The sequence below is a fragment of the Eutrigla gurnardus genome (genome assembly GCF_963514095.1).
Source record: "Eutrigla gurnardus genome assembly, chromosome: 10".
Lineage (NCBI taxonomy): Eukaryota > Metazoa > Chordata > Actinopteri > Perciformes > Triglidae > Eutrigla > Eutrigla gurnardus.
In genome coordinates, this window is record NC_139924.1 from 4111992 (window position 1) to 4139010 (window position 27019).

Sequence of the window (27019 nt, forward strand, 5' to 3'; positions counted from 1 at the left end):
CTGCAGTTGCTGACCAGGTGTGGATGTGCCAGGGGCTCCTGGGGGACCATGCATTCCCATCAGCCCTATATCTCCTGGAGGGCCAATGGGTCCGGAGGCCCCAGGATCTCCAATGTCACCTGGGAGACAGAAGGCATTTAGCTGACCACTGTGATGTGATAATTAGACAGTCAGCTTGTCAATCATTGTGTATTGATCTGTACCTGTGTGTGTGGTGTCTATATCCTGAGGTAGACCTTTAGGACCTAGATCTCCCATCATGCCCTGGGAACAGACATGCTCATTTTAGACTATATACACATCTCTCATTGGTACTCTACTTTAATGAACCATCAATATCAGTGCAGAGAGTAAAACAGGTGTCAGTGTAAGCATTTGAATTGTCTCAAAACACACACAAAAACCAGCATGTGGATATGAGGTCACATGGGCAGAGCTATAACAAGCTCAACCTTCCCTCCACGTTCGCAACTGCTCAACACCCGCTGGTCATCTGAGTTCATAAATGAATATGGAATGTAGGTGATGTCTCCACTCCTTTGATTGGCTAATATACACTGCTCAAAAAAATAAAGGGAACACTAAAACAACATAATGTAACTGGAAGTTCTGAGATATCCGTCTGTCCAATTAGGAAGCAGCACCGATTGGGAATCAATTTCACCTGCTATTGTGCAAATGGAACAGACCACAGGTGGAGACGAGTAGCAATTAGCAAGACATCCCTATAAAGGAATGGTTCTGCAGGTGGTGACCACATTTCTCTGTTCTTTTTTTTTTTTTTTTTAATTTTGCCAGTGTTTGCACCACTAGAGGTAGCATGAAGCGGTTTCTCCAACCCACAGAAGTTGCCCAGTTAGTGCAACTCATCCAGGATGGCACATCAATGCGCACTGTGGCAAAAAGGTTTGCTGTGTCCCCCAGCACAGTGTCAAGAGCATGGAGGAGATTCCAGGAGACAGGCCAGTACACCAGGAGAAGAAGAGGGGGCCGAAGAAGGACAACAGCAGGACCTATATCTGATCCTTTGTGCACGGAGGAACAGGAGGAGCACTGCCAGAGCCCTACAAAATGACCTCCAGCAGGCCACTGATGTTCAAGTTTCAACTCAAACAGTCCGAAAATCAACTACATGATGATGGTTTGAGGGCCCGACGTCCACAAATAGGGCCTGTGCTTACAAACCAACACCATGCAATGCGATTGGCATTTGCTAGAGATTGGCAGATTCGCCATTGGCGCCCTGTGCTCTTCATGGATGAGAGTAGGTTCACCCTGAACACATGTGACCAATGTGACAGGGTCTGGCAACGCCACGGAGAATGTTCTGCTGCTGCAACATCCTCCAGCATGACTGGTTTGACGGTGGGTCAGTGATGGTCTGGGGAGGCATTTCTTTGGAAGGTCGCACAGCCCTCCATGTGCTTGCCGGAGGTACCCTGACTGCCATTAGGTACCGGGATGAGATCCTCGGACCCATTGTGAGACCATATGCTGGTGCAGTGGGTCCTAGGTTCCTTCTAATGCATGACGATGGCTGCGTTTCGGATCGCATGCATTTGCGCCTATGCATGAAGGAGACTTGAGAGGATCCGCCGGAACTCGTCATAAACACGTCAAGTTCCCACCACGTCAAGTCGGACACAGGTGCACTTCACGGACTTTTGTTTTTTTTTAACTTTATTAATAATTATATACATAACAAAAACTGTCGAGCCAGGGGAAACTTCAAGGACTTTGCACAAAGAATATGGCCTACCCAGTGGCGCTGGCTTTCTTCGTTGCTGACGAATTCGAGCCGAGACATTTGAACTCCCCTTGTTGATGGAGGCTGAGGAATTTTCTCACGTGGGAAATACCACGTGGTAATTCTAACCAACTAGGGCAACGTTGAGGGGAGTGTCTTATGTCCGCACTTATTTGAGACCATCTGCACAGAAAAGCATGCAGAGGGAGGTACACTGGAGATCCCACACGTTTTTAAAGCCATATGACATGGCGCAAAGGGAAGTTATCACCAGCATTTCTGACGTTTTTATCCCAGAATGCCTTGTTTTGCGAGGCAAATGCATGCTAATGCATGATTGGAAACGCGCCTAATACTAGGCCTCATGTGGCTGGAGTGTGTCAGCAGTTCCTGCATGATGAAGGCATTGATGTTATGGACTGGCCTAGCCGTTCCCCAGACCTGAATCCTATTGAGCACAGCTGGGACATCATGTCTCGTTCCATCCACCAACGCCATGTCGCACCACAGACTGTCCAGGAGTTGACTGCTGCTCTGGTCCAGGTCTGGGAGGAGATCCCTCAGGAGACCATATGTCGTCTCATCAGGAGCATGCCCAGGCGTTGTGTGGGAGTGCATTCAGGCACGTGGAGGCCACACACAACACTGAGGATCATTTTGACTTGTCTTGAAAAATTCCACTACAGTTGGATCAGCCTGCGATCTGATTTTCAGTATGATTCTGAATGGAGACCTCCATAAGATGACGATTTTGATTTCATTAATCATCCATATGATGTTTTGTTGTCAACACATTGCACTTTGTAATGAATAAAGATTTCCAACTGGAATATGTTATTCATTGAGAACTAGCATGTGGTGAGCAGTTTATATACTGACCAAAGGCAAAAACACAGGATTTATGCATACAAAATGTATTTACTTATGACAGACCTCAATGTACAGTCTAATTTTTTAAATTTCAATATTTGAAGCTGTGCATTTAGTTAGTTAGTGCTAATAGCAGTCAGTGGTAATCTATCACAAGTTACAGTACACTTTTCATTAGAAATTGAATACTTGAAGGTAATGGCAATAGTAGTAACAATACAGTAATATGAGCAGGACTTCCGTTGGTGTGATGTGCCGGTTAAGCAGAAGATTTTGGAGCTCCAACTGTTCAATAATTCAAATAATAATGGTGCTTTGGTTTTTGCTGGTGGGCTGCACGGTGGTGTAGTGGGTAGCACTGTCGCCTCACAGCGAGAGGGTCCCGGGTTCGATTCCCGGTTTTCCTCTGTGTGGAGTTTGCATGTTCTCCCTGTGTGAGCATGGGTTCTCTCTGGGTCCTCTGGCTTCCTCCCACAGTCCAAAGACATGCAGGATGGGGATAGGTTCATTGATGACTCTAAATTGCGTGTAGGTGTGAATGTGAGTGTGAATGGTTGTCTGTCTCTACATGTCAGCCCTGCGATGGACTGGCGTCCTGTCCAGGGTGTACCTGCCCAATGGCAGCTGGGATCAGATGCATCAGCTTTGGACAAAAGCGTCTGCTAAATGACCTAAATGTAACTTATTGCTGGCTTGTTAGCAACAGCTGGAGATGCTAACCACTAAATCAGACAATGCTAAAATAGTAATAGGTATGGTTAGCAATACTACACAGCTAAAATTTGTTTTCAGTTTTATTTGAAAATGTCAGCACCTTTCAGCCATCGTCTGCAACAGCTGCAGAATCCCCCTGGCTGTGTGCGGGTCAGTGGTTCTCTGGCTGTACATGTCTGCCTGACATGTACAGTGGGTAAAAGGTGTCGTTGAGGACAATAAAGCTCTGTTCAATAAAAACGTCTAAAAAAGTCTGTTACTTTACAGGCCAGAATTTGAGGAATGGGCTTGGAGCAGTCATATCAGCTGTTGGACCTCTGGCTGACACAAACATCAAGGCCAACTTACTGTGTGGCAGCATGGAGCACTGGGACAGCAGCACTGGGAAAGGAGCACTGGGACAGGCTCACAGTTATGACACCCAGTTGCTGTGGCTGTAAATTAAGTGCTCACTACCCAGATCCACAAGGACAATATAAAGGTTTCATCCCTAGGAGTAGTGAGTGTAGCATTATTTGAAATAGCAATGTTTATTTGTTTATTTCCCCACCTGTCAGGACCAAGCACCGTACCTGGGGCGACAGAGCCTTTTCAATTGCTGCCCCCTCCCTCTGGAACTCACTACCCGCACACATCCGAGCCTGCACTGACCAGCCCACCTTCAAATCACTCATCAAAACCCACCTTTTCAGAATTGCCTTCAACCCCCAATAATCCACTATTTCATTTGATCTGTTTTGCTTCACAAACTTGTTTTTAAATGTGCCTGCTTTTTAACCGTTTTATAACTTCACATTACATCTTTTTAACCGTTTTTAAACTTCACATTACATCTTTTTAACGTAACTTATTTCTTAAAAATAGCCTGCTTGTTGTTGTTTTTAATGCACTCACTTGTAATCTGCCTGTTTTTAACTGTACTTGTTTTCATATATTGATTTTTATTGTATATGTAAAGTGTCTTTGAGAATCTTTGAAAAGCGCTATACAAATAAAACGTATTAATATTATTATTATTATTTCTTTGCCATTTAACTTCAGCATAACCTGTTCAAAATTGTTTGAATAAAATTCCTCAAAATGTCCAAGGCCTTTTCCTGATACTCACAGCATAAACAATCCAACCATTACATGTATCTCTTTACAAGTTGCACAAATAGTGTAAATAGAGTCTCGTCACCCATTTATTATTTTTCAAACATAAAAAATAACACAGGTGTCCTAGCTGTTCACAAGAAGAAGGTGAGTGTTGGCTGACCGGTTAGACTGTCCATGTGGTCTTATCTTTAGACAGTGGTTGTCCTTTAGAAAGAAGATCACAATTACAAGATTGCACCTGATAGAACCACATGTTGACCGTGATCATCTGGCCTCATTGCTGCTAATGTCTACAGGGTGATTTGAGGTGAGTAACTCCATGCAAAAACACACATATTTATGTTGTTTTGCCACACTATTTGAGCTAAACTAGCGCCGTGGTGTCTCGTATGGACCCAACCTGTGTTGCATAGGTCTTGGAATTGTTTTCTGAGGCCCAGGAAAGCAGATAAAAGTTGCCCCAATGGGTTAGCATTGGAGCGAGTCTGGAAGGCTGCCAGGCAGGTACAGATCTCGGGCTAGGCAACGTCAATTTTTGTCGGGTTTTTTGCTTCTAATAAGTCGGGATGACCCATGGGGACAACGGAAATGGGGTAAAAAATGACCGGATTTCTCCTTTAAGAATGGTGCGCTTTATAATAAAAATGCCGCTGTGTGTCTCCGTCCAAAATCTGCTACCTGCTCACGCTGTCCGCTCGGGATCGCTTGCTCACATGGGCTGATTCTGGCCAAGCGTTTACTACAAAATTATGTGCAGACGGACTAGTCAGTAAAGTTGCAGTCATGTGCTCTGTGTTGTTCTCTCTTGTAATGACTTCGAGACGGCGCTTCTTGAAAACAACATCAAGCCATGCGTGTGTCGTATTACAACGTGATGATGTATGAACAGGCAATCTGGCCGAGGCCCGTTTGGGCTGGATCAGTGTGAGTGCAAGCCGGCTGGGGACCCCCTGTGGGTGGGCAGTTGTGCTGAGAAATGGTACGGATCAAATGGCCCTGGTGTGAGTGCGCCCTAAGATGCCTAACAACTCTCATGCTAGGGGACCTAGTACTGACCAAGCTAACCCCACCACCTCGGACAATGCTGTGCTCAGCGCTATTGCTTGGCCTCGCACTGAGATAGAACGCTTCTTGTTCAGAAGAACACAGTGTTTAAAACCTGTGTTCAGGAGAAACATTGTTCAGAGGAGCCTTGTGGTCAAATGAACCCTGTGTTAGGTAGAACCCCATGTCCAGGAGAACCTTGTGATCAATAGAAACCAGTAAGAACCTTGTGTTAAGTAGAACCCTGTATTCATTGGTACCCAGTGTTGAAAGAGAACCTAGTAAACACTAGAAAAAACTGTGTTCAGAAGAATGCTGTGTTCAGAAGAACACAGTGTTCAGAAGAACCTTTTGTTCACAAGAACGTATGGTTTATTAGAACCCTGTATACAGGAAAATGCAGTGTTCAGAAGAACCTTCTTTTCGGAAGAACATTTTGTCAAGGACAAACTGGTGTTCAGTAGAAGCTTGTGTTCAGGTAAATCATTAAAATACTGTGTTCTGGAGAATCCAATGTTCAGTAGAACCCTGTGTTTGGCTAATCAAAGTAGTTAAGACATCAGTCTGTTTTATATCCATCTACACAGTCTCAACTTCAGCATCAAGCGGGTGTTTACAGGATAATGAGCTCCTGTGAACTCATTTGTGTAGGTGGAGAAGAAATCCTTCACATGCACGTCTCGTTGTATTGTGTGCCATATCAGTGTTACAGGTGAGTTAATACATGTTACAGTTGTTATTTGTTGTTACTGTATACCTTCATGTTGACTGGTCCATATAGTTATGTTGGTGTTACATTACAGACAAACAGACAAAAAGACTGACCCTAGGACCTTCTCGTCCAATCAGACCAGGGAGACCTGTACTTCCTAGAATTCCCTGAATAAACACACACACACACACACACACACACACACACACACACACACACACACACACACACACACACACACATTGAAACAAAGGAAATCACAGTTTGGATGTTTGACAGTCTAGAATTAAAGAGTTTGTCATAGTTTAATTATTATTATGGCAGTGTGTTTGTGTTTAATTTACCTTGGATCCTCTCTGTCCAGGCCGACCAGGGTTACCAGAAAATCCCTGAAACACACAAATGTATCACACGTGTGTATGTCAACACAGATGCTAATGTTACATAAGTAATGTGAAAATTAAAGTTAATGAAAACATTTTAATCAGGATGATCAAGTTACATTTCTTTGTTTATATTGAATAACCACAACAAGTGGTAGCAATACTGAGCTAAACTGATCAATAATGTGAGGTGGTTACTCACCCTTGGACCAGGGAATCCCACAATCCCCTTCTCTCCTTTGATCCCAGTCAGAGCATCCAATCCCTGAAATGGCAAACATCATACCCTTAAATTTCAATCTCTTTAACCTTAAGAAAATAACAATGTGTGATAAATAATACTCCCAACTGCATGATGTAAATGTTGAGGAACTTTATCAACCAGATGATGACATGTTCTTTAAACAAGAGAACCCTGTGTCCAGGGGAATCAAGCATTTAGGAGATATTTGTGTTCAATAGAACCCTGTGTTCAGTAGAACCCTGTGTTCAGTAGAACAGTGTGTTCAGTAGAACCCTGTGTTCAGTAGAACCCTGTGTTCAATAGAACCCTATGTTCAGTAGAACCCTGTGTTCAGTAAAACCTTGTGTTCAATAGAACCGTGTGTTCAGTAGAACCCTTTGTTCAATAGAACACTGTATTCAGTAGAACCCTGTGTTCAATAGAACACTGCGTTCAATAAAACCTTGTGTTCAGTAGAACCCCGTGTTAAATAGAACCCTGCGTTCAGTCAAATGTTAAAGAGGTTTGATCAGCTATTTTAACTTACTGGCGGTCCTTGAACTCCACAAACACCTTTACGCCCAATAGTACCCTGATGAACCAACAGAACTCAACATTAGAACCAACAGTACCAGAATTGCAGCATAGCCATAGACTAAATAAAGTGGAATTACAGCAGGACTAGGACACAAAAACATTACACATGCAGGAGAAGCAGAAGTGTCGAAAGTACATTCGTTGTATACTCAAGTAGTAAGTAAAGATATTTGTGTTAAAAAAGGTAAAAGTAGAAGTACTGATACAAAAGTACAGGATCTGAAATGGACTCAAATATAAAGTAAAATGTATCCCATTCCCTATATTTGAACTGGCTGTTTTTTGTTCAAGACTAACTGAATCTTGCTTCATGTTAATAATAATAATAATAATAATAATCCATCCATCCATCCATTGTCTACCGCTTATCCTGTATTCAGGGTTGCGGGGGGGCTGGAGCCGATCCCAGCTGTCATTGGGCGAAGGCAGGGTACACCCTGGACAGGTCGCCAGTCTATCACAGGGCTGACATGTAGAGACAAACAACCATTCACACTCACATTCACACCTACGGGCAATTTAGAGTCATCAATTAACCTATCCCCATTTTGCATGTCTTTGGACTGTGGGAGGAAGCCGGAGAACCCGGAGAGAACCCACGCTTACACGGGAAGAACATGCAAACTCCACACAGATTCCCTTAAATTGAATTAAATTTTAAGTAACAAGCTTGTTTTGGAAATGCAAGTAGTATAGATATTTGTCTTAAAATGTACAATTTTACATACATAGTCCGGTCAAGTACAGATACCTGAAAGTTTTACTTAGGTACAGTAGCAAAGTATTTGTACAGTATTTGTGCATGAAGTACAACCACAGTCGAACTGCAGTTCAACCTCAGTAGAATTAGATCTGCTGTGGATTGCAGCACAAGGAGATTTACAGTAAACTGCAGTGGAACTACAGCAGAACTACAGTAGATTTGCAGTGGAACTATAATAAATCTGCAGTGGAACAACAGCAGATCTAACTACAGTAGATCTGCAGTAGAACTGCAGTTAATAGAACTACAGTAGCTCTACAGTAGATCAGCAATAGAACAGCAGTAGAACTGCAGTAGATCTGCAATAGAACTGCAATGAAAAGTAGAAGTACAGTAAAACTACTGTAGAACTACAGTGACTCTACAGTAGATCTGCAGTGCAAATACAAAACATACAGTAGAACTACAGTAGATCTACAGTGGATCTGCAGTAGAACTACAGTGGAGCTACAGTAGATCTGAAGTAGAACTGGAGTAGATCTACAGTAGATTTGAAGTAGACCTGCAGTAGAAAAGCAGTGGAAAAGAGCTGGACAGGATAAAGCTGTAATCTGATTGGCTCATGGAGTTGTACCCACCTGTTCTCCTTTAATGAACAGGTCTTCTGGAGGGTCGACATATTCAAATGGCCCAGGTGGCCCCTGGAGGCCCTGATCCCCCTGTGGACCACGCACAATACTGCAATACTGCACAGTACTACACAGTACTACAATACTACCACTGCTAGTGCATAGTACTACTGCTACTAACAAGGGGTCTTATTAAGCAAATACGATAAATCCTCTCAGACATCCAACTGTTGTTGTTCAGACTAAAATATGAATATTCTTAATCAGAGTAAAACAGGTAAAGAACAAACAGAATCAGGTTAATTCACCGAGTGTTCAGAACAAAATTAAATATTTGTACCTCGTCTCCTTTCTGTCCTGGCAGAGATCGACCTTTTTCTCCCTGAAACACAAACACATCACTATAACATCAACTGTTATGATATGCTCATTTCTCTATCATCAGCAGGTACAAACATTATGATCTGTAATCAATAATCTTATTCTTCAGTAGTGTAGTGTACATGTAGAGTACAGTCTACATTTGTGAGTATCAGATTATAGATCAAATTTGTATTTAAGTACAGTACATAAGCAGATATATGATCATACTTACAGGTGGACCCCTGAATCCAGGCAGAGCAGGGAGACCCTGTAGAGACATGCAGATGTGTACATGTACTTACTACGAGTACATATATGGACACAGTTAACTGAAGGTTTATATATTAATTGTATCACAGTTGTCTTAACAAAGTAATTAGTAGTCATATTGATCAGGTATGTTTTTGTGACTCACGTTGGTCCCCTCCGGTCCTGCAGGACCCACATCTCCCATCGGACCGGGGAGACCCCGTTCACCCTTCAGACAGAAACAATAATAGTATAAGTAAAAGTAAAAGTACTCACTATACAGACAAATAGTTATTATGATGGTGTTTATTTTCTTCTATGTATAATTGTTAATCAATTAATGCACACCTATTTGCATTGATTTGCATGCTATTTCAAAACAAGTGAAACAAGGATATTTTTATTTTTATTTAAATCAACTTTATGTTCTCATGACACAGGCAGATTACATCAAATTGAAGACTAAAATTACTTAATGAGCAGATTTTATCCTTTTTTTTATTAATAGCAAATGGATAATTGTTTAAAATCCGTTAATATGTTTTCCGAGTAAAATCAACTAAAAAATAACTTCTACTGTCAAAAAGCATTGTGAAGTAAAAAAGTAGCACTGGTGATGGCTGGCATGTTTCTATATTCTATGCATCTACGTTTGTGTGTTCATGTTGTACAGACCTGTCGGCCAGGAAGTCCACTGGGGGCTACTTCTCCCTGTATGACGCAGACAGTAACATTAGGCTTTCGTTTTGTCACGCAATAGCAGCATTTATATCAAAATGCTATGTCAGAAAAAGTCAAACAGAAACAAACGTTAAAACTGTCAAAACATCCCATAATACTTAAATACTACTTGTAGTACTTCTCCTATTTAAGTATAATACGGACATACTTGTATTTCCATTTTCTGCTAATTTATACCTCTACTGCATTTATTCTCAGATTTCTTACTGCAATACATTTATCTGACACTTATTATATGATGCAGTACTATACTACTAATCTATGCAGAATTATACAATGTATCTAACATTGGCTCCACATTGATGGACTATAAAATTAAAATACTCATTTCATCTGTGATAAAAGAAAAACAAAGTCATATTCACAGAAAGGAGCCTTTATACACTACATAAATTGTACTTTTACTTTTGATTCTAATACCTACTTTTTACTGATGATAATCATTCTCTGCTTATTTTTTCATTTACATTCAGGAATTTATCTTGTAATAGAGCATTTTATTCTGTGGTATTCCTACATTTACTTAAGTATCTGTGTACTTCTTCCAGTAGTGGAAGCACTTTTTTTCTTTACTGGAGATTTTCTCAGGAAATCAAACAAATCAAAGAAATACATCATATTTTTTTTTAGAATTCATGCAGATACCTTCATCAGGCCAAAAAGAAAAACTAAACTAAAATATAAATAAAGAAAATAAAGAAATAAACAAAAACATTTTTATTAAACACAATTTTAAAATATTTTAAAAAGAGAGGGATTATTAGGGTCTAGATAATAAATAATCTGCAACTGTTGCAATTTCTGCAATGACTCATTGTGTTCCTGTCAAATTTTCAGTTAAAAATATGTTAAAATTAACACGTTGAGTCACAAGTGCTAGTTTTTTTTACTTAAATCAGCTTGAGTCGAGTACCACATGTACTGGTTTTGTGTTGTACAGGTGTATTTACAGCATAGTACAGTACAGGACTCCTTACAGGTATACCAGGGAACTGTATGACGTAGAACAATGGATCTCCTGGAAATCCCTTCAGTCCTGCAAAACCCTACAGAATAAAACACAGTTACCATGGTGATTTCATAATACACTCCAGTCTGGCAGATAGAAAATATTACAAATGTACCGGTTCTCCATCAGGTCCTTGTCCTCCAGGAAGTCCAGGTTCTCCTCTCTCTCCTCTGGTTCCATTACATCCATCCAGGCCTGGAAAACCAGGACCCCCAGCAGGACCCGGATGTCCCTGAACGCACAAACACAGTATGATCTTTGACCTCACTAAGTCAAATCAAGGGCAGCTGAGAGGTGGAGAGAAAGGGTATCTTACTGGGACTCCTTCTAAACCCGGAAAACCAGGAACGCCAACATTTCCCTGCAACAAAAAAGACACCAAAGTTCTGGTTCTCTGTCACAGGGTTACATGGCAGGGTAAGAAACAGACACCATCAGTTAACATCAGCATGTCAGCCATCTTGGCCTTAGGTCAGAATAAAACAGGTAAATAATAAACAGAATCAGGTTTACTCACCGAGTCTCCTTTCAGTCCTACAGCTCCTGTTGACCCCTCGTTTCCTCTTAGTCCCTTCTGTCCTGGGGGTCCCTGAGGGCCTGGGAAGCCCGGGGGGCCTTGAGGGCCCTGTTGCCCCATAGGACCTGGATCACCCTGCAAAACATAACTAATGCTCAGTGGCGGCTGGTCAATAGAGGGCGCTAGGGTGCCGCCCCAACTGTCCCCCATGAAGAAGAATCAATAGCTCTTCATTGAAATTACTTTTACATATATTTTTTTCAAACAAGCAAAGTGAATAAAATAGACTATAGACAGTAACTTAAATACTATAATATGTAATAGAAATACAGATTGAAACGTTCTACATTGTCTACAGTTATTGCTAGTTGCTGTATTTCCGGTCTGGGTTGCAAAGATCTTTCCCCATTAACTTTCATTATCATTTTGACAAGCGCAGTTGTATCCTCTATACAAGAGATAGGAGACAGGGCACAGGTTGTCGGCACCCTACTGTCTCCCTTTGGTCGTTTACACCACCACCCGCCTGGTGGCACCAGAGAGCAAAGTTCGTTCATCGACCTGCATAACAAGTTGAACCTCAGCGAATAGGCGTAAATAACAGGCGAGTCATGGAGAAAGTCTAAAAAAGAAGTGGAAAGGAAAATGGTCACTCATCTACAGAAATAACACATTCAGGAGCTTCTTATCAGAGACTGTAGTAATTTTTACACATACATTGCGGTGTAATCACAGAAATAAGAACCCTCAATATGACGCAATTTATAAAGAACTTTGATAATGATGCAGGAGCTGCTGGACCTGAAGCCGGTCAGTGAACCAGCTGTTTATAAAACCAACATGTGGAGAAGTGGACAACGCGTTTTTTGTAGTCCATTATTGTAGTTTCTCCAGCGCAGACGCACGTCAATCGCCGGTGCAGATCATCAGCTGTCAATCATCAGCGGCCGCGTTATAATGACGTAGCTTAGTGAAAGTCCGGTCGGATTCTCTGAGCACCGCGGTCGACTATTCCTAAGTCCTTTTGAGTTCTCCTATCGCCTTTCCTTAACCCCGTGACGTTTTCCCCAGAGGTCAAGGAATAGGAGTTAGGGATAGGAGTTAGGACCATCGGCGTCGCTAGACCTCTTTTACTGGGGCAAGTGCCCCAGTATTGATCTGCAGTGCCCCAGTAAAAACTCCCGTTCGAGTTTTAACGAGCTACTATATTTGGCAGTGGATTAATTTATATTGATAATAACGGTAAAATAGTGGATTTTCTTTCTCATCCACAATCTCAAACCAACGCAGTTTAATCCAAAATACACGCTGAGGCGCGCACCTTGTGGTCCGGGTCCGGCGCACACATTACGTCCGTGCACGGCAGTGTGCATGTCGTAGCTGGGGCACCGCGGCGCGCACGCATAGATAAATGCAAAAAAATATATCAGTTATGTTGTTTTTTAAACGCAAGTCCGTGTTTGACAAGCTTAAACATGGTCAAAAAACCATAGACAGGATATGGTTTACTTTAAAAATACAACAGACCCCCCCATCACGTCATGGTATGATCCACTTCTCTCTCCCACGTGACCTGCCCCGCTCGCCCCGATGCCCGCAGTAGCCGGCGTGAAGCGGCACAGTGCGCATAGTTTCTGACAGTGTTGCGGTCGTTCCAGTAAGTAACTCAAACAACGACGTGTTACACATTTCTATTACCACTCAATAATCACCACCAGTCCTCATTCCTGCTGCTCTGAATCACAGATCACTCTGTGTTGTTTCATAGGAGTTAGATAGTTGACGGTTTACCGCATTATCTTTTCATTTTAATACAATTTACTTTATAGTACTTTGTAAACCAAGTGATGGCTCAGCATTAAAGTAAGATTTACAGTCACAGTGATTTCCCCAACCCCAAACGTCTGATGTTCTTCATTCACAAATGTGGGAACGGTACTCCAAAATCATCAAAAACATGTTGAGCATGTTCATTATGTATGTTGAAATAAATATGAATTAGAGATTAATATCTCTACATTTTTACCTTTCAGTTTTAGCAGCAGCAGTGTGGCTGTGGCAGTAATAGTGGGCTGAGCAAGGGAAGTTTATATAGCACATTGTATAGCACATTTCATACACGCAGCGGGAATTCAAGGATGTTTTTTGTGATTTATGAAATAGGGGGCCTGTGCCCCAGTAGAGCTTTATGTCTAGCAACGCCCCTGGTTAGGACCTTATTTTTTGACTATTCGACTGCACCCATTGTCTATGTAGAGCAGGAGCTCCGCATGATGGATACGGCACGTCGAATTGGCGGCCCTGTCGCCGTACGTGAATTTGCATAAAGTTCGATGGATTGAACTTTATGCAAATGACGTCCGTCCAACGCAATGCCGCCGGCTCCAGAAACTTCATTCAAACTATCAAACTAGGCAGTGTTGATCAAATAGGAATCCAGATTCTGTTACTGCACTACACATTTCCCGCCTCAAATGTTTTCAGAAACATGCTTTAGCGTGTAGTTTTACTGTAAAATGAGATCGTTTGTGGCCCGGCCGCCATGTTGGAAACGGCAGAGCGAAACTCAAGTCCCGCCCACTTCGCAGGACGTCTATCCAATTGATCCAACTTGAACACAGACCTGCCCACTCGCCGGTGCGTTCGACCGTCCGTTGCGTCCATATCCGTCGCTGCCGGAGTTGGTGTGTCTGTACCATGAGCGACTATGGCAAGCCGTTTTAACATTTAATCGAACCACACTGCTATCTGTAATTATATTTTAGATATCAATAATAGCATTTCTCCTAGTCAAAATGTAAATTTGACTAGGAGAAATGGTAATTAAAAATATCCACAATACATTCTTACTAGTAAAAATGATATTTTAAGATATCTACAACTTTGATTGTACAAGTCAAAACTAAATTTAATATATCTAAAAATCCTTAAAAAGTATAAGTGGCCGTTTTATCATTTAATAGCTAAACTGGATATGTATTGCAGATATCTGTAATTCAATTCTTCCTAGTCAAAAATAACATTTCAGATATCCACAATGACATTCTTCCTATCCACAATTGTCATTTCAGATATCCACAATGGCATTCTTCCTAGGACAAATGACGTCACTTTTGCCATTCATGTGTATTGGGCTTTCAATTTCAGATATCCACAATTACATTCTGGATATCTAGAATGAACATTCTGGATATCTGCAATTGAATTCTTACTAGGAAAAACTCCCATTTCAGATATCTTCAATCCAATTGTTACTAGTCATAATTTAAAAAAAAATTAATGGCGTCCTGTCTACCTGTCAACAGATATCAACAATACATTTTGTGGATATCTGCAATTGTATTGTTCCTAGTCACAATTCTAATTGTAGATATCTGAAATTACATTTCTACTATCATAATATGAATTGTGGATATCCATAACGACATTTGTACTAGTCACAATGTATTTTTGGATATTCAAAATGACATTCTGGATATCTGGAATAGTTTTTCATTTCGGATATCTGAAATGAAAACCCCCTCCTTGAACCGACACCTTACCGTGGTGGAGGGGTTTGAGCACCTGAATGATCCAAGGAGCTATGTTGTCCGGGGCTTAATGCCCCTGGTAGGGTCTCCCAAGGCAAACAGGTCCTAGGTGACAGGTCAGACTAAGAGCGGTTCCAAAGCCCCTAATGAAGAAGTTAAAATCGAGGAAGTTCACGTCGCCCGGATTGGCGTCACCGGGGCCCCACCCTGGAGCCAGGCCCGGGGTTGGGGCTCGCAGGCGAGCGCCTGGTGGCCGGGTCTGTGCCCACGGGACCCGGCCGGGCACAGCCCGAAAGAGCGACGTGGGCCCGCCCTCCTGTAGGCCCACCACCCGCAGGAGGGTTCAGAAGGGGCCGGTGCGGTGGGATTTGGGTGGCTGTCCTGGGCGGGTGCCCCGGCGACCCAATCCCCGGACGGTGACTCTAGCCATGGGGACATGGAATGTCACCTCACTGGGGGGTAAAGAGCCTGAGCTAGTGCGGGAGGTAGAGCGCTACCGGCTACAGGTAGTCGGGCTCACCTCCACGCACAGTCTGGGCTCTGGAACCCAACTCCTTGAGAGAGGCTGGACTCTCTTCTACTCTGGAGTTGCCCGCGGTGAAAGGCGCCGAGCTGGTGTGGGCTTGCTCATAGCCCCCCAGCTCAGCCGCCATGTGTTGGAGTTTTCCCCGGTGAACGAGAGGGTCGTTTCCCTGCGCCTTCGGGTCGGGGATAGGTCTCTCACTGTTGTTTCGGCCTATGGGCCAAACAGCAGTGCAGAGTACCCGGCCTTCTTGGAGTCCTTGGGAGGGGTACTTGAGAGTGCTCCAACCGGGGACTCCATTGTTTTACTGGGGGACTTCAACGCTCACGTGGGCAACGACAGTGTTACCTGGAGGGGCGTGATTGGGAGGAACGGCCTCCCCGATCAGAACCCGAGTGGGGTTCTGTTATTGGACTTCTGTGCTGGTCACGGTTTGTCCATAACGAACACCATGTTCAAACATAAGGGTGTCCATCAGTGCACATGGCACCAGGACACCCTAGGCCGGAGGTCAATGATCGACTTCGTGGTTGTGTCATCTGACCTCCGGCCGTATGTTTTGGACACTCGGGTGAAGAGAGGGGCTGAGCTGTCAACTGATCACCACCTGGTGGTGAGTTGGATCCGCTGGCAGGGGAGGAAGCTGGACAGACTTGGCAGACCTAAACGCGTTGTGAGGGTCTGCTGGGAACGTCTGGTGGAACCCTCTGTCAGGGAGGTCTTCAACTCCCACCTCCGGGAGAGCTATGACCAGATCCCGAGGGAGGCTGGGGACATTGAGTCCGAATGGACCTTGTTCTCTGCTTCCATTGTTGACGCGGCTGTTCGAAGCTGTGGCCGTAAGGTCTCCGGTGCCTGTCGTGGTGGCAATCCCCGAACCCGGTGGTGGACACCGGAAGTAAGGGATGCTGTCAAGCTGAAGAAGGAGTCCTACCGAACCTGGTTGGCTCGGGGGACTCCCGAGGCAGCTGACGGGTACCGGCAGGCCAAGCGTGCTGCAGCACGGGCGGTCGCTGAAGCAAAAGTTCGGGTCTGGGAAGAGTTCGGGGAGGCCATGGAGGAGGACTATCGGTCGGCCTCGAGGAAATTCTGGCAAACCATCCGGCGCCTCAGGAAGGGGAAGCAGCCCTCCACCAACACTGTTTACGGTGGAGGTGGGGAGCTGCTGACTTCGACTGGGGATATCGTCGGGCGGTGGAAGGAATACTTCGAGGATCTCCTCAACCCCACTGACACGTCTCCCATTGGGGAAGCAGAGGCTGGAGACTCAGAGGTTCATCCACCCATCACACGGGCTGAAGTCACCGAGGTAGTTAAGAAGCTCCCCGGTGGCAAGGCACCGGGGGTGGATGAGATCCACCCTGAGTACCTCAAGTCTCTGGATGTTGTGGGGCTGTCTTGGTTGACACGTCTCTGCAACATCGCGTGGCAGTCGGGGACAGTGCCTCTGGACTGGCAGACCGGGGTGGTGGTCCCTCTATTCAAAAAGGGGGACCGGAGGGTGTGTTCCAACTATCGGGGGATCACACTTCTCAGCCTCCCCGGGAAAGTCTATTCCAGGGTGCTGGAGAGGAGAATTAGGCCGATAGTCGAACCTCGGATTCAGGAGGAACAATGCGGTTTTCGTCCTGGCCGTGGAACACTGGACCAGCTCTATACCCTCCGCAGGCTGCTCGAGGGTTCATGGGAGTTTGCCCAACCAGTCCACATGTGTTTTGTGGACTTGGAGAAGGCATTCGACCGTGTCCCTCGTGGCATTCTGTGGGAGGTACTTCGGGAGTACGGGGTCGGGGGCCCTCTGCTAAGGGCTGTTCGGTCCCTGTATGACCGGAGTAGGAGCTTGGTTCGCATTGCCGGCAGTAAGTCAGACCTGTTCCAGGTGCATGTTGGACTCCGGCAGGGCTGCCCTTTGTCACCGGTCCTGTTCATTATTTTTATGGACAGGATTTCTAGGCGCAGCCGTGGGCCGGAGGGGATCTGGTTCGGGAGCCACTGGATTTCATCCCTGCTTTTTGCGGACGATGTGGTCTTGTTGGCTCCTTCGAGCCAGGACCTCCAGCATGTCCTGGGGCGGTTTGCAGCCGAGTGTGAAGCAGCCGGGATGAGGATTAGCACCTCCAAATCTGAGGCCATGGTTCTCGACCGGAAAAAGGTGGCTTGCTCCCTCCAGGTCGGGGGGGAGTTCCTGCCTCAAGTGGAGGAGTTTAAGTATCTTGGGGTCTTGTTCACGAGTGAGGGAAGGATTGAACGCGAGATTGACAGGCGGATCGGTGCAGCGGCTGCAGTAATGCGGTCGCTGTATCGGTCCGTCGTGGTAAAGAGAGAGCTAAGCCGAAAGGCGAAGCTCTCGGTTTACCGGTCAATCTACGTTCCTACCCTCACCTATGGTCATGAACTTTGGGTCATGACCGAAAGAATAAGATCCCGGATACAAGCGGCCGAAATGAGCTTCCTCCGCAGGGTGGCGGGGCGCTCCCTTAGAGATAGGGTGAGGAGCTCCGTCACACGGGGGGAGCTCGGAGTAGAGCCGCTGCTCCTCCACATCGAGAGGAGCCAGTTGAGGTGGCTCGGGCATCTGTATCGGATGCCCCCTGGACGCCTCCCTCGGGAGGTGTTCCAGGCATGCCCCACCGGGAGGAGACCCCGAGGAAGACCCAGGACACGCTGGAGTGACTATGTCACCCGGCTGGCCTGGGAACGCCTTGGGGTCCTCCCGGAGGAGCTAGGGGAAGTGTCCGGGGAGAGGGAAGTCTGGGCGTCCCTGCTCAGGCAGCTGCCCCCGCGACCCGGTACCGGATAAGCGGAAGAAAATGGATGGATGGATGGATGGATGAAATGAAAACGATGACTAGTAACAATTGGATTGAAGATATCTGAAATGGGAGTTTCTCCTAGTAAGAATTAAATTGCAGATATCCAGAATGTTCATTCTAGATATCTAGAATGTAATTGTGGATATCTGAAATTGAAAGCCCAATACACATGAATGGCAAAAGTGACGTCATTTGTCCTAGGAAGAATGCCATTGTGGATATCTGAAATGTTCTTTATGACTAGGAAGAATTGAATTACAGATATCTGCAATACATATTCAGTCTAGCTATTAAATGTTAAAATGGCTTGCCATAAGCGACAGCTGTCAATGAATGTGAATGTGTTCTAGCGGAATGTGTCCAGGACAGGCGATGTGATGTGGGCGGGGACGGAGATAAAAATCAGTTTAACTTTCTGCGATGCGAGTGAAGCGAGTACCAATCGGAATGTAGAATAGAGATGATTGACAGTTTACGTCAACAGACGGTTCCACAGAGTTGCTGCTTGAACTAGCCGTCGGCGGCAGTGAATTTTTTTTGCCAGCGAGTAGAATTCAGCGAGAAAGCGAGGGGTGACGGAGTAGCGACGTATATGAACGGGGCTATACGTGCCGTCAAACTCGCCAGCTGAGGGGGGGTCGGCGCGGGGGACGCCTTGCCATGGCGACGGGGGAAAACGGAACGTTGATGAGCCAAACCAGCCGCGAGGATTTCCCCTTATAATACGCGCTGCTGCCCTCCTGTTTAGGCCTATCATTAGAGCCGCTAGTTAAGTCCATTTGCCTTGGTGAAACATTTTGGGCGAACATTGAGACTATGGCGGCCGAAATTAGACTACGGCGGTGCGCCATAGTCTCGTCAATGTGTGGGAAACACTGCTGTCGGCATCCCGCTTCTCGTTTTGTCTTGTTGTTGTCGTCAGAGCCCTGCTTCGCTTGTGTTCGCGCATGTGCGTCAAGTACGTCTGGTGTCAAGCGTGCCCTCACGTGGACTGGCGGGGAATTACGGGTTCAAAACGCAATTAATTTATTTTAATCGAGTAATTTCTTATCGTCAATTAATCGATAATCGATTAATTGTTTGCATCCCTAGCCGCAACCTTGTCTCCTTTGACAAAAGCATCCCGGCTATGTGGAACCAGAGAGGCCATGACGTGTAACACGTCATCGTCAATGGTAGTGTGATGTTAAATCTATGGTCTGGAATTTAAAAAAATCCATACAGTCTATCAGCCGTAGGCCTGCATAGAAATTGACCAATGGGAGCCATTGTCTCAGAGGCTCAACTGATTTTCAGAATGTAGACATAGCATTAAATTAGCTTGTGGCTCTGCTGAAGCACATTTTCTTTCCTGCCTTTCTTTTCTGTTCCTGCATTATTTTCACTAAATTGTTCGGCCCCACAGAAGAAAAATTCTCCAGCTGCTAGTTAGAACGAGAGAGAACCTGACAGAGCCCATAAAACCCGGAGGAACCTGTTCAAACATGATAGAAATGAACAGAACCGAACAGTCCAAGATAATAAAAAAAAGTGATAGAACATGATAAAATATGTCTCAAATCTGTCTAGACACAAACTTCACATGCTCATCTCCAGTTATGTTCAAATTCTATAACTCCATAAATCATCAATCCAAATGTATCTATAAAGCACATTACTGTACAATCAATATACAGCAAAAACTCTGTCAATATTTCTGATAATGGACCCTAAAATAAACATAGAAATGATCAAAATGATTGGCCTAAATAGAATCCTGAGGAACTCCAGAAGGTGGTGAAAGTGCTGAGGAGGATTCAAGGCTCATATCCGTCTCCAGAGCTGCGTCCACTCTCTTCCTGGGGAGCTTTCACAACAGTTTATGGAACCCCTGACATGTGTTGTCACCATAACAACTAACAAGAATCAAGATTTTCTTTTGTACTGGTGAAATGCCCACCGAAAAATGTTCTATATGATTCTAAATGTAAAATCTATGTGGATTACATACTGTATTACTGCCTTAGTAGATCAGTTTCTTCCTGAACAGCAGCTCTCAAATTAACTAAAAATGTCTTCATTTTTTTTTATTTTTTTTAGGGTTTAACATTAACAGGAACGATTTCAATACATGGACCGGTCTTGAGGAATGGGATGAGATATCTAATAGTGATTGCAATGCATCCCCTATAACCGAATCGTTTAGTATGAATGTAATGTTGTTAATTCACCACAGGAGGGCAGTGTGACATAACAACAACAACAACAACAGCAACTTATATACCCACACACAGACACACAAACACACACGCCAGACACACACACACACACACACACACACACAGGAAAGGAGTGTGTTTGAACAGCAGGGGCCCGTTCCAGAAAGCAGGCTCAACCAACTCTGAACCTAACCCTGAACTCTGAGTTGAAGAACTCTGAGATGGGCAACTCTTTTCGGTTCCAGAACAGCAGTTCTGAATGAGTTCAATCAACTCTGAGTATGTAAACTCTGAGTTACACGCATGCCTGCCGACTCTACAAAGCCATCATTAATGGATCTCTGATACTACGATTCACCATAGCAACCGGGAGAGAGTTATTAGATATTACTGAATGTTTACGTAGAAAACAAGCTCATCCTCAGCAGAGCAACGTAACTGCATCAAAGTAGAGATAAGTTGGCATGGCAGACATTTACGGCCTGACTTAAAGTTCCAATATTATACTGTTTTCATCAATTTCACACAGCTGCCAGAGGTCCAACAACACTGTTTTCGATTTGCATTGCCCCAAACCCATCTGTGGTCCTGAATTTCAGCTGTCTATAAGTTTCCCCATTGAGCTCTACTGAGAACATGCTGCTTCTGTGTCTGCACCTTTAAATGCTAATGAGCTCCGTCTGTCATCGCCTACTTGGAGAGAGACGGAGAGGACGCTGCTTGCGCTACGCGGTGCATTGCAGCAATGTTTACGTGGATGTATTACTATGGCTCGCTTATGTGTCTCAGGTGAAGTTGCTGGTCCCGTATTGTGGGGACAGATCCATTTACGAGGGTCAGTGTCGAGGCAAAGCCAGCTTTGTACTGACCCTCGTTACTGAAGCAGCCCGATGTGAAGTGGTTAGCACACATATAGAAGCCAACACGGACCGTAGCCGTAAAAATGAAACGCAAGAGACCAGACCCGGACCACCGTGCACGGTGCTCTGTCGGACACACGCCCCCGGGCTCCGTCCGACCGGGCGCGCTCTCCGTGCGCGCTCTCCGTGTGCACGCTATGGGTCTGTCGGCTGGCTCTCCCACGCTGTCTGTCCGTGATGTTGGTCCACACTCTCCGTGCGTGCTGTGGGTCCGATTGTTACGTAACTAAAGGAGCTGAATCTGAACAGCCTGTTTTTCATAATATGGCCCCTTTAATGTGTATAACTGAATGAAACAGTCGATTGATCTAAAGATGATAACGCTTCATGTTCAACTTCGTGGAGTGACTCTGTGGTGTAACCGTTAGCAACGCTGCCTATGGTGCAGGCAACAGGGGTTTGACTCCTGTAGTTCACAAAGTAGCACAATGAACAAATAGTCATTTTCATATAGGTTTAATCCCACAGGCACAAAAAGTGTCTTCATCTAAAAATTAAGCATAAGATTATTGCACAAATACATAGACCTAGACATATGATTTACATATGATGACATTTTAAACAGTCAATATAAGGCTATTTCAACACAGAAATGTCCTTTTTCAGAAAACTCCCGTTCGCAAACCTGCCAGAGCAGGTTAGCTTCACAGAGTCAGTTATTATGGTAACTGACCTAAAGGTTGAGTTACCTCTCTTTCTGGAACGGAAAACTCAGAGTATCCCTCTTTTCAGGGTTAACAAACGGGCCCCAGCTCAGACAGTCAGGATGTTAAATAAGATGTAATGTTCCTTTAAATCAACAGACATCAGATTACACAGGGAGATGCACATTATACACAAAATAAATTTTCTCTCGCAGATGGATTGGATGTCCAAGCTAATGTGTTTTGTTTCTGGTTTGCAACCTCAACGTCTTCTTCTCTAGCCTATAGCGCCAATGTCTTACCAATGTAATATTTCTGGCAATGAGTTATATAAGCTGTATAACATTCATTTGGTTGACTAGGGCTGAGTATCGCTAATGATTTCTTGATTAGCTCACCTTCAGCCAGACATGGATCAGTGGAATAAGCTGGAATATTTAAAGTCATGTTGTATATTTAAGTAGTTACTGTCAGATGGTGAGGAACATCTGATGAAAAAATTACGTGACATCACAGAGCAGTCTGTGATCTCAACAAGTTGAGTCGCTGACCAACCCCCGGAGTTTCCCGCTCTGGGCATTTCGCCATGCATGCAAAACTGGCCAGAGGGGCCGGTGCTCAACTTGTGACGAGGGGTTAGAGTTAGGGTTAGTTGAGGGGAGGGTGTTAGGTTAGAGTAAGGGTTAGTTGAGGGGAGGGTGTTAGGTTAGAGTAAGGGTTAGTTGAGGGTTGAGTGACGCAATCAACCTTTGAATTAGTATATTTTGACTGGCTTTAGCAGCAAGTGACCCGGGTAAGTGGAGAAAGCAGACTCGACTCATCCGGGTCAGTTTAAGGAACCGGGTGAGTTGGGTGGGTGAGTGAATCTTCTCCCATGTCTTGCTTCTGCCTGATTGCCTGTTGTACATACGTCATCACGTCATAATACCACACACATATGGCTTGATGTTGTTTTCAAGAACTGCCATCTCAAAGTCATCACAATAGAGAACAACACAGAGAACATGACTGAAACACTGGCCAAACAATCTGGACTTTAGGCTCAATCGTGCCGAGGCACAGTACGATTGGTGTAGTGGGAGTGCACCCTTAAAGATGCTTCATAGGAAAATGTATACATTAATAAACATTTAAACATGTCCTCATAACTGCTTCCAACAACACAATAGTATGCTATAATCAATTTATTTTATATTTAAACTGTGATTTTGAATGGCACTGTGATAAAGACATGATTAGGGACCTGCTAATTTTTCAGTTGAACTAAGTTGAGAGTGTGAATCACTGATGTGAAGTGTGTGTGTGTGTGTGTGTGTGTGTGTGTGTGTGTGTGTGTGTGTGTGTGTGTGTGATGAGATGTGACAGCTGTGATCTCTGTTAGTCCGCTCTCTGTCTTTCTTTCTCTGAAGCCACTGAGCTGTGAAATCACTGAGAAAGACGCCTTCCCACAATCCTCTCTGCCTGTCTGCTGCCCCAGCTGTACAAACACACACACACACACACACACACACACACACACACACACACACACTTAGACATCAATCGCACAGATGGGAGGTCAGTTGATGTTTTTGGTCTGAACAGCCTGCAGTGAAATGTTGTTGTTTACTCCAAACATACACATACAAACACAAGCAGAAACATCGATACCACAATGTGGACAAAAATATCTGGACCACACTGACTGTGAACAGACACATCTACCCCGCACTATGACAGTTGTGGACCACACTGTGACTATGGACAAAAAAACATCTGGACTACACTGTGACTGTGGACAGAAACATCTGGACCACACTGCGACTGTGGACAGACACATCTGGACCACACTGTAACTGCGGACAGAAACATCTGGACCCCTCTGTGACTGTAGACAGAAACATCTGGGGCCTCATTTATAAAACTGTGCGTAGGATCCTTACTAAAAGTGTCCGTACACCCAAAAGCCAAAGTTTGCGTGCGCCAAAAAAAAATCTGATTTATAAAACTGTGCGCAAGCTGTACGCAATGTTCCCTTTATAAATCACAGGGTCACCTACAAGTGTGCGTACCTGAATCCCGCCCTGTACACGCCCACATTTTACTATGTTAATGAGCCAGCATGCAATCGTTTCCGTGTGGTGAATCACAGGTCAGAAAAATAGCGAAGAAACGTAACTTTTCAGAAACGGAGAAAGAGACACTTGTTGGGGAGGTGGAGGCCCAGACAATAATTTAATTTAGTGGCCACAGCAGCGGGATCACGAATAAAAAGACGAAGTGCGAGTGGCAACACATTGCTGCTGCAGTCAACGGCGACAGTGGGACGAAGCGGACGGTGATCTGAAGGTAAATTACATCTTTCCGCTCCTAACATGGATTTAATGTATTGCTAGAGTATAGAGAGGGTGAACAGATTTTAAACTTTTATTGTATATAAAACAAAACGTTAAATAGTTTTTTTCCTTCCAGAGTCTGCAGCGTGTGGCGTAGAGGAGGGTGATGTGAGGATGGTGACGGTGACGGGCCCTCGGCACAGCGTCCGGGTCCGGCGCAAAGCAGCAGCACCCGGACGCATGGCACATCAAGCGTTCGGGTGCTCACTGATGCCGTCCTGAAACTTCAGCGAGACACAATTGCCGCCATCAACAACGTTGCAGATGAGCTACGGCAAACGCGCACTGTGATAATACGTAATATAATACGTAATATAATACGTAATATAATACGTTTACAATGAACATTGATTGTTGTCTTCCTTATAATACAAACGCATAACATCCTCACGGATTCTTGCGCCCTGTTGATACCCCTCCAGTCAGGCAGGGGGACGTGGCTCGGGGTCATCGATAAATTTGCGCTTTCCACGCTCCACGACTGAGCGCGCACGAGCGTGCCACTCATTATAGCGCATTTCCTCTGCGCTCTGGTGGTTTAAAAACGAGGATAAGTGTAACAATTATACGATGGCTTAATGGCTGTATGTGCGTTGATGATATATGCACATAAATAAGGAGAATATTTAGTTATTCCCGCTGTGTTCTACAGTGATAAAATGGAAGGTATTTATCGTATACTGTATTACATGCATTTGGGCCGTCTCCTCCTCCTGCGGTGACATCGCTGATTCAATATTTCAAAATTATTTTGATTTAAGATACAAGTCAGATTTTAAAAGAAGGTGTTAATATGAAAAAAACTATCACTCATTAAAAGCGTCAAAAACATTGCTGGAGTTCATTATGATAACGCAGATCTAACGTATGATATGGAGTGTAATTAAATGTGTGCGAGTCATCAAAAATATATAGTTCTTCTCACGTTTACTGCTGATTCCCTTCCAGTCTCCAGAATGTGCGTACCGGTACGAATGCCTCAGAGTTTGCTTACGGGTACGCACACTTTCCTGTCAAGTTTGGTTTTTATAGATGACAACATTTGCGTGGAAAGTGGCCTACGCACGTTTCCAGCCCCATTTTGTACGTATGCAAGCTTTATAAATGAGGCCCCTGGACCCCTCTGTGACTGTGGACAGAAACATCTGGACCACACTGTGACTGTGGACAGAAAACAGTAGACCCCACTGTGATAGACAAAAGTAAATATGGACCCAACTAATGAGGCCAGAAACATCTGGGCCACACTGTGATTGTGGACAGAAACACCTCAACCACACAATGACTGTGGATATACACATCTGAACTGCACTACTATGGGCAGAGACACGTGGACCCCATTTGTGGACAAGAACATCTGGACCACACTATGACTATGGACAGAACCATGTGGATTCCAATGTGACTGTGGACAGACCAATCTGGACCACGCTATGATTGTTGACCCACACATCTAGACCATAATTTGACTTTTGATGGACATATCTGGGCCGCACTCTGACTGTGGACAGAAACATCTAGACCTCACTGTGACTGTGTACAGAAACATCTGGACCACAGTGTGACTATGGATAGAAACACGTGGATTGCACAGTGACTGTAGACAGAAACATCTGGAGCCCACAATGACTGTGGACAGAAACATCTGGACCCCACTGTGACTGTGAACAGAAACATCTGGACCACACTATGACTGTGGACAGAAACATTTGGACCACACTATGACTGTGGACAGAAACATTTGGACCACACTATGACTGTGGACACACATCCATCATGTCTACAGAGTGAGAAGAATGAAGAAGATTGGACAGCATGTGACTCAGCGTCTCCACCATTCAGCCAGGAGGATGACCAGGATGCACCGTGGCTGGTTAAGCATCACTGGACAATCTCTCGGGAGGATTTGGACAGAGAGAACTTGCTGAGAGCTGAGCAAGAGGGTCTGCTCACAGTGATGGAGGAGTTAAAACTGCAAAACGAGGCACTTCATTTGCGGAGTAAGCTGAGCGAGTTCAGATTGGAGCAGCTCAACCGCAAGAGTGTGTTCGAGATGGACCAGTTGCTTGAGCAGATAGAGCAGCTAGGAGCCACCATACAGAACCTACAGCAAACCAGCGCACCTCCCCCTGTAGACCACTGACCCAGTGGCAGACGGCACGGTCAGAGGGCGAACGTGAACTGTACTGTATTTCTGCCTGATGAACATGTTTATTCTGGTGTCTGTGAATGGTACGCTCTCTCCGTTTAACTTTTAAGATCTGTATAGAGCCTTCCAGGCAAAGACCAGGCTAATACACCGTAAATAGGTAGGTAATATGTAGCAAAAAAACACCCAATCTGGCAACACCAGCTGCCAGTGTCGCACCGCCGCATACGTCATCAAAACAAAAAACAGCATGGAGGCTACAGCAACG

General features: G+C 44.7%; 1 protein-coding gene across 1 annotated transcript in view; it reads right to left on the reverse strand.

The window, feature by feature from the left end:
- The window catches only part of col4a4 (collagen, type IV, alpha 4), a 109308-nt gene that overhangs the window by 51995 nt on the left and 30294 nt on the right, over positions 1-27019 (reverse strand). Inside the window, exons 5-19 of the mRNA XM_084018773.1 lie at positions 11600-11734; positions 11399-11443; positions 11198-11314; positions 11051-11119; positions 10008-10043; positions 9499-9561; positions 9316-9351; positions 9061-9102; positions 8730-8810; positions 7339-7383; positions 6771-6833; positions 6530-6574; positions 6299-6352; positions 204-264; positions 15-119 (exon numbers count right to left, since the gene is read on the reverse strand). Coding sequence (XP_083874899.1) covers positions 15-119; positions 204-264; positions 6299-6352; positions 6530-6574; positions 6771-6833; positions 7339-7383; positions 8730-8810; positions 9061-9102; positions 9316-9351; positions 9499-9561; positions 10008-10043; positions 11051-11119; positions 11198-11314; positions 11399-11443; positions 11600-11734 — 997 coding nt within the window. The remainder of the gene's footprint in view (positions 1-14; positions 120-203; positions 265-6298; positions 6353-6529; positions 6575-6770; positions 6834-7338; positions 7384-8729; positions 8811-9060; positions 9103-9315; positions 9352-9498; positions 9562-10007; positions 10044-11050; positions 11120-11197; positions 11315-11398; positions 11444-11599; positions 11735-27019) is intronic.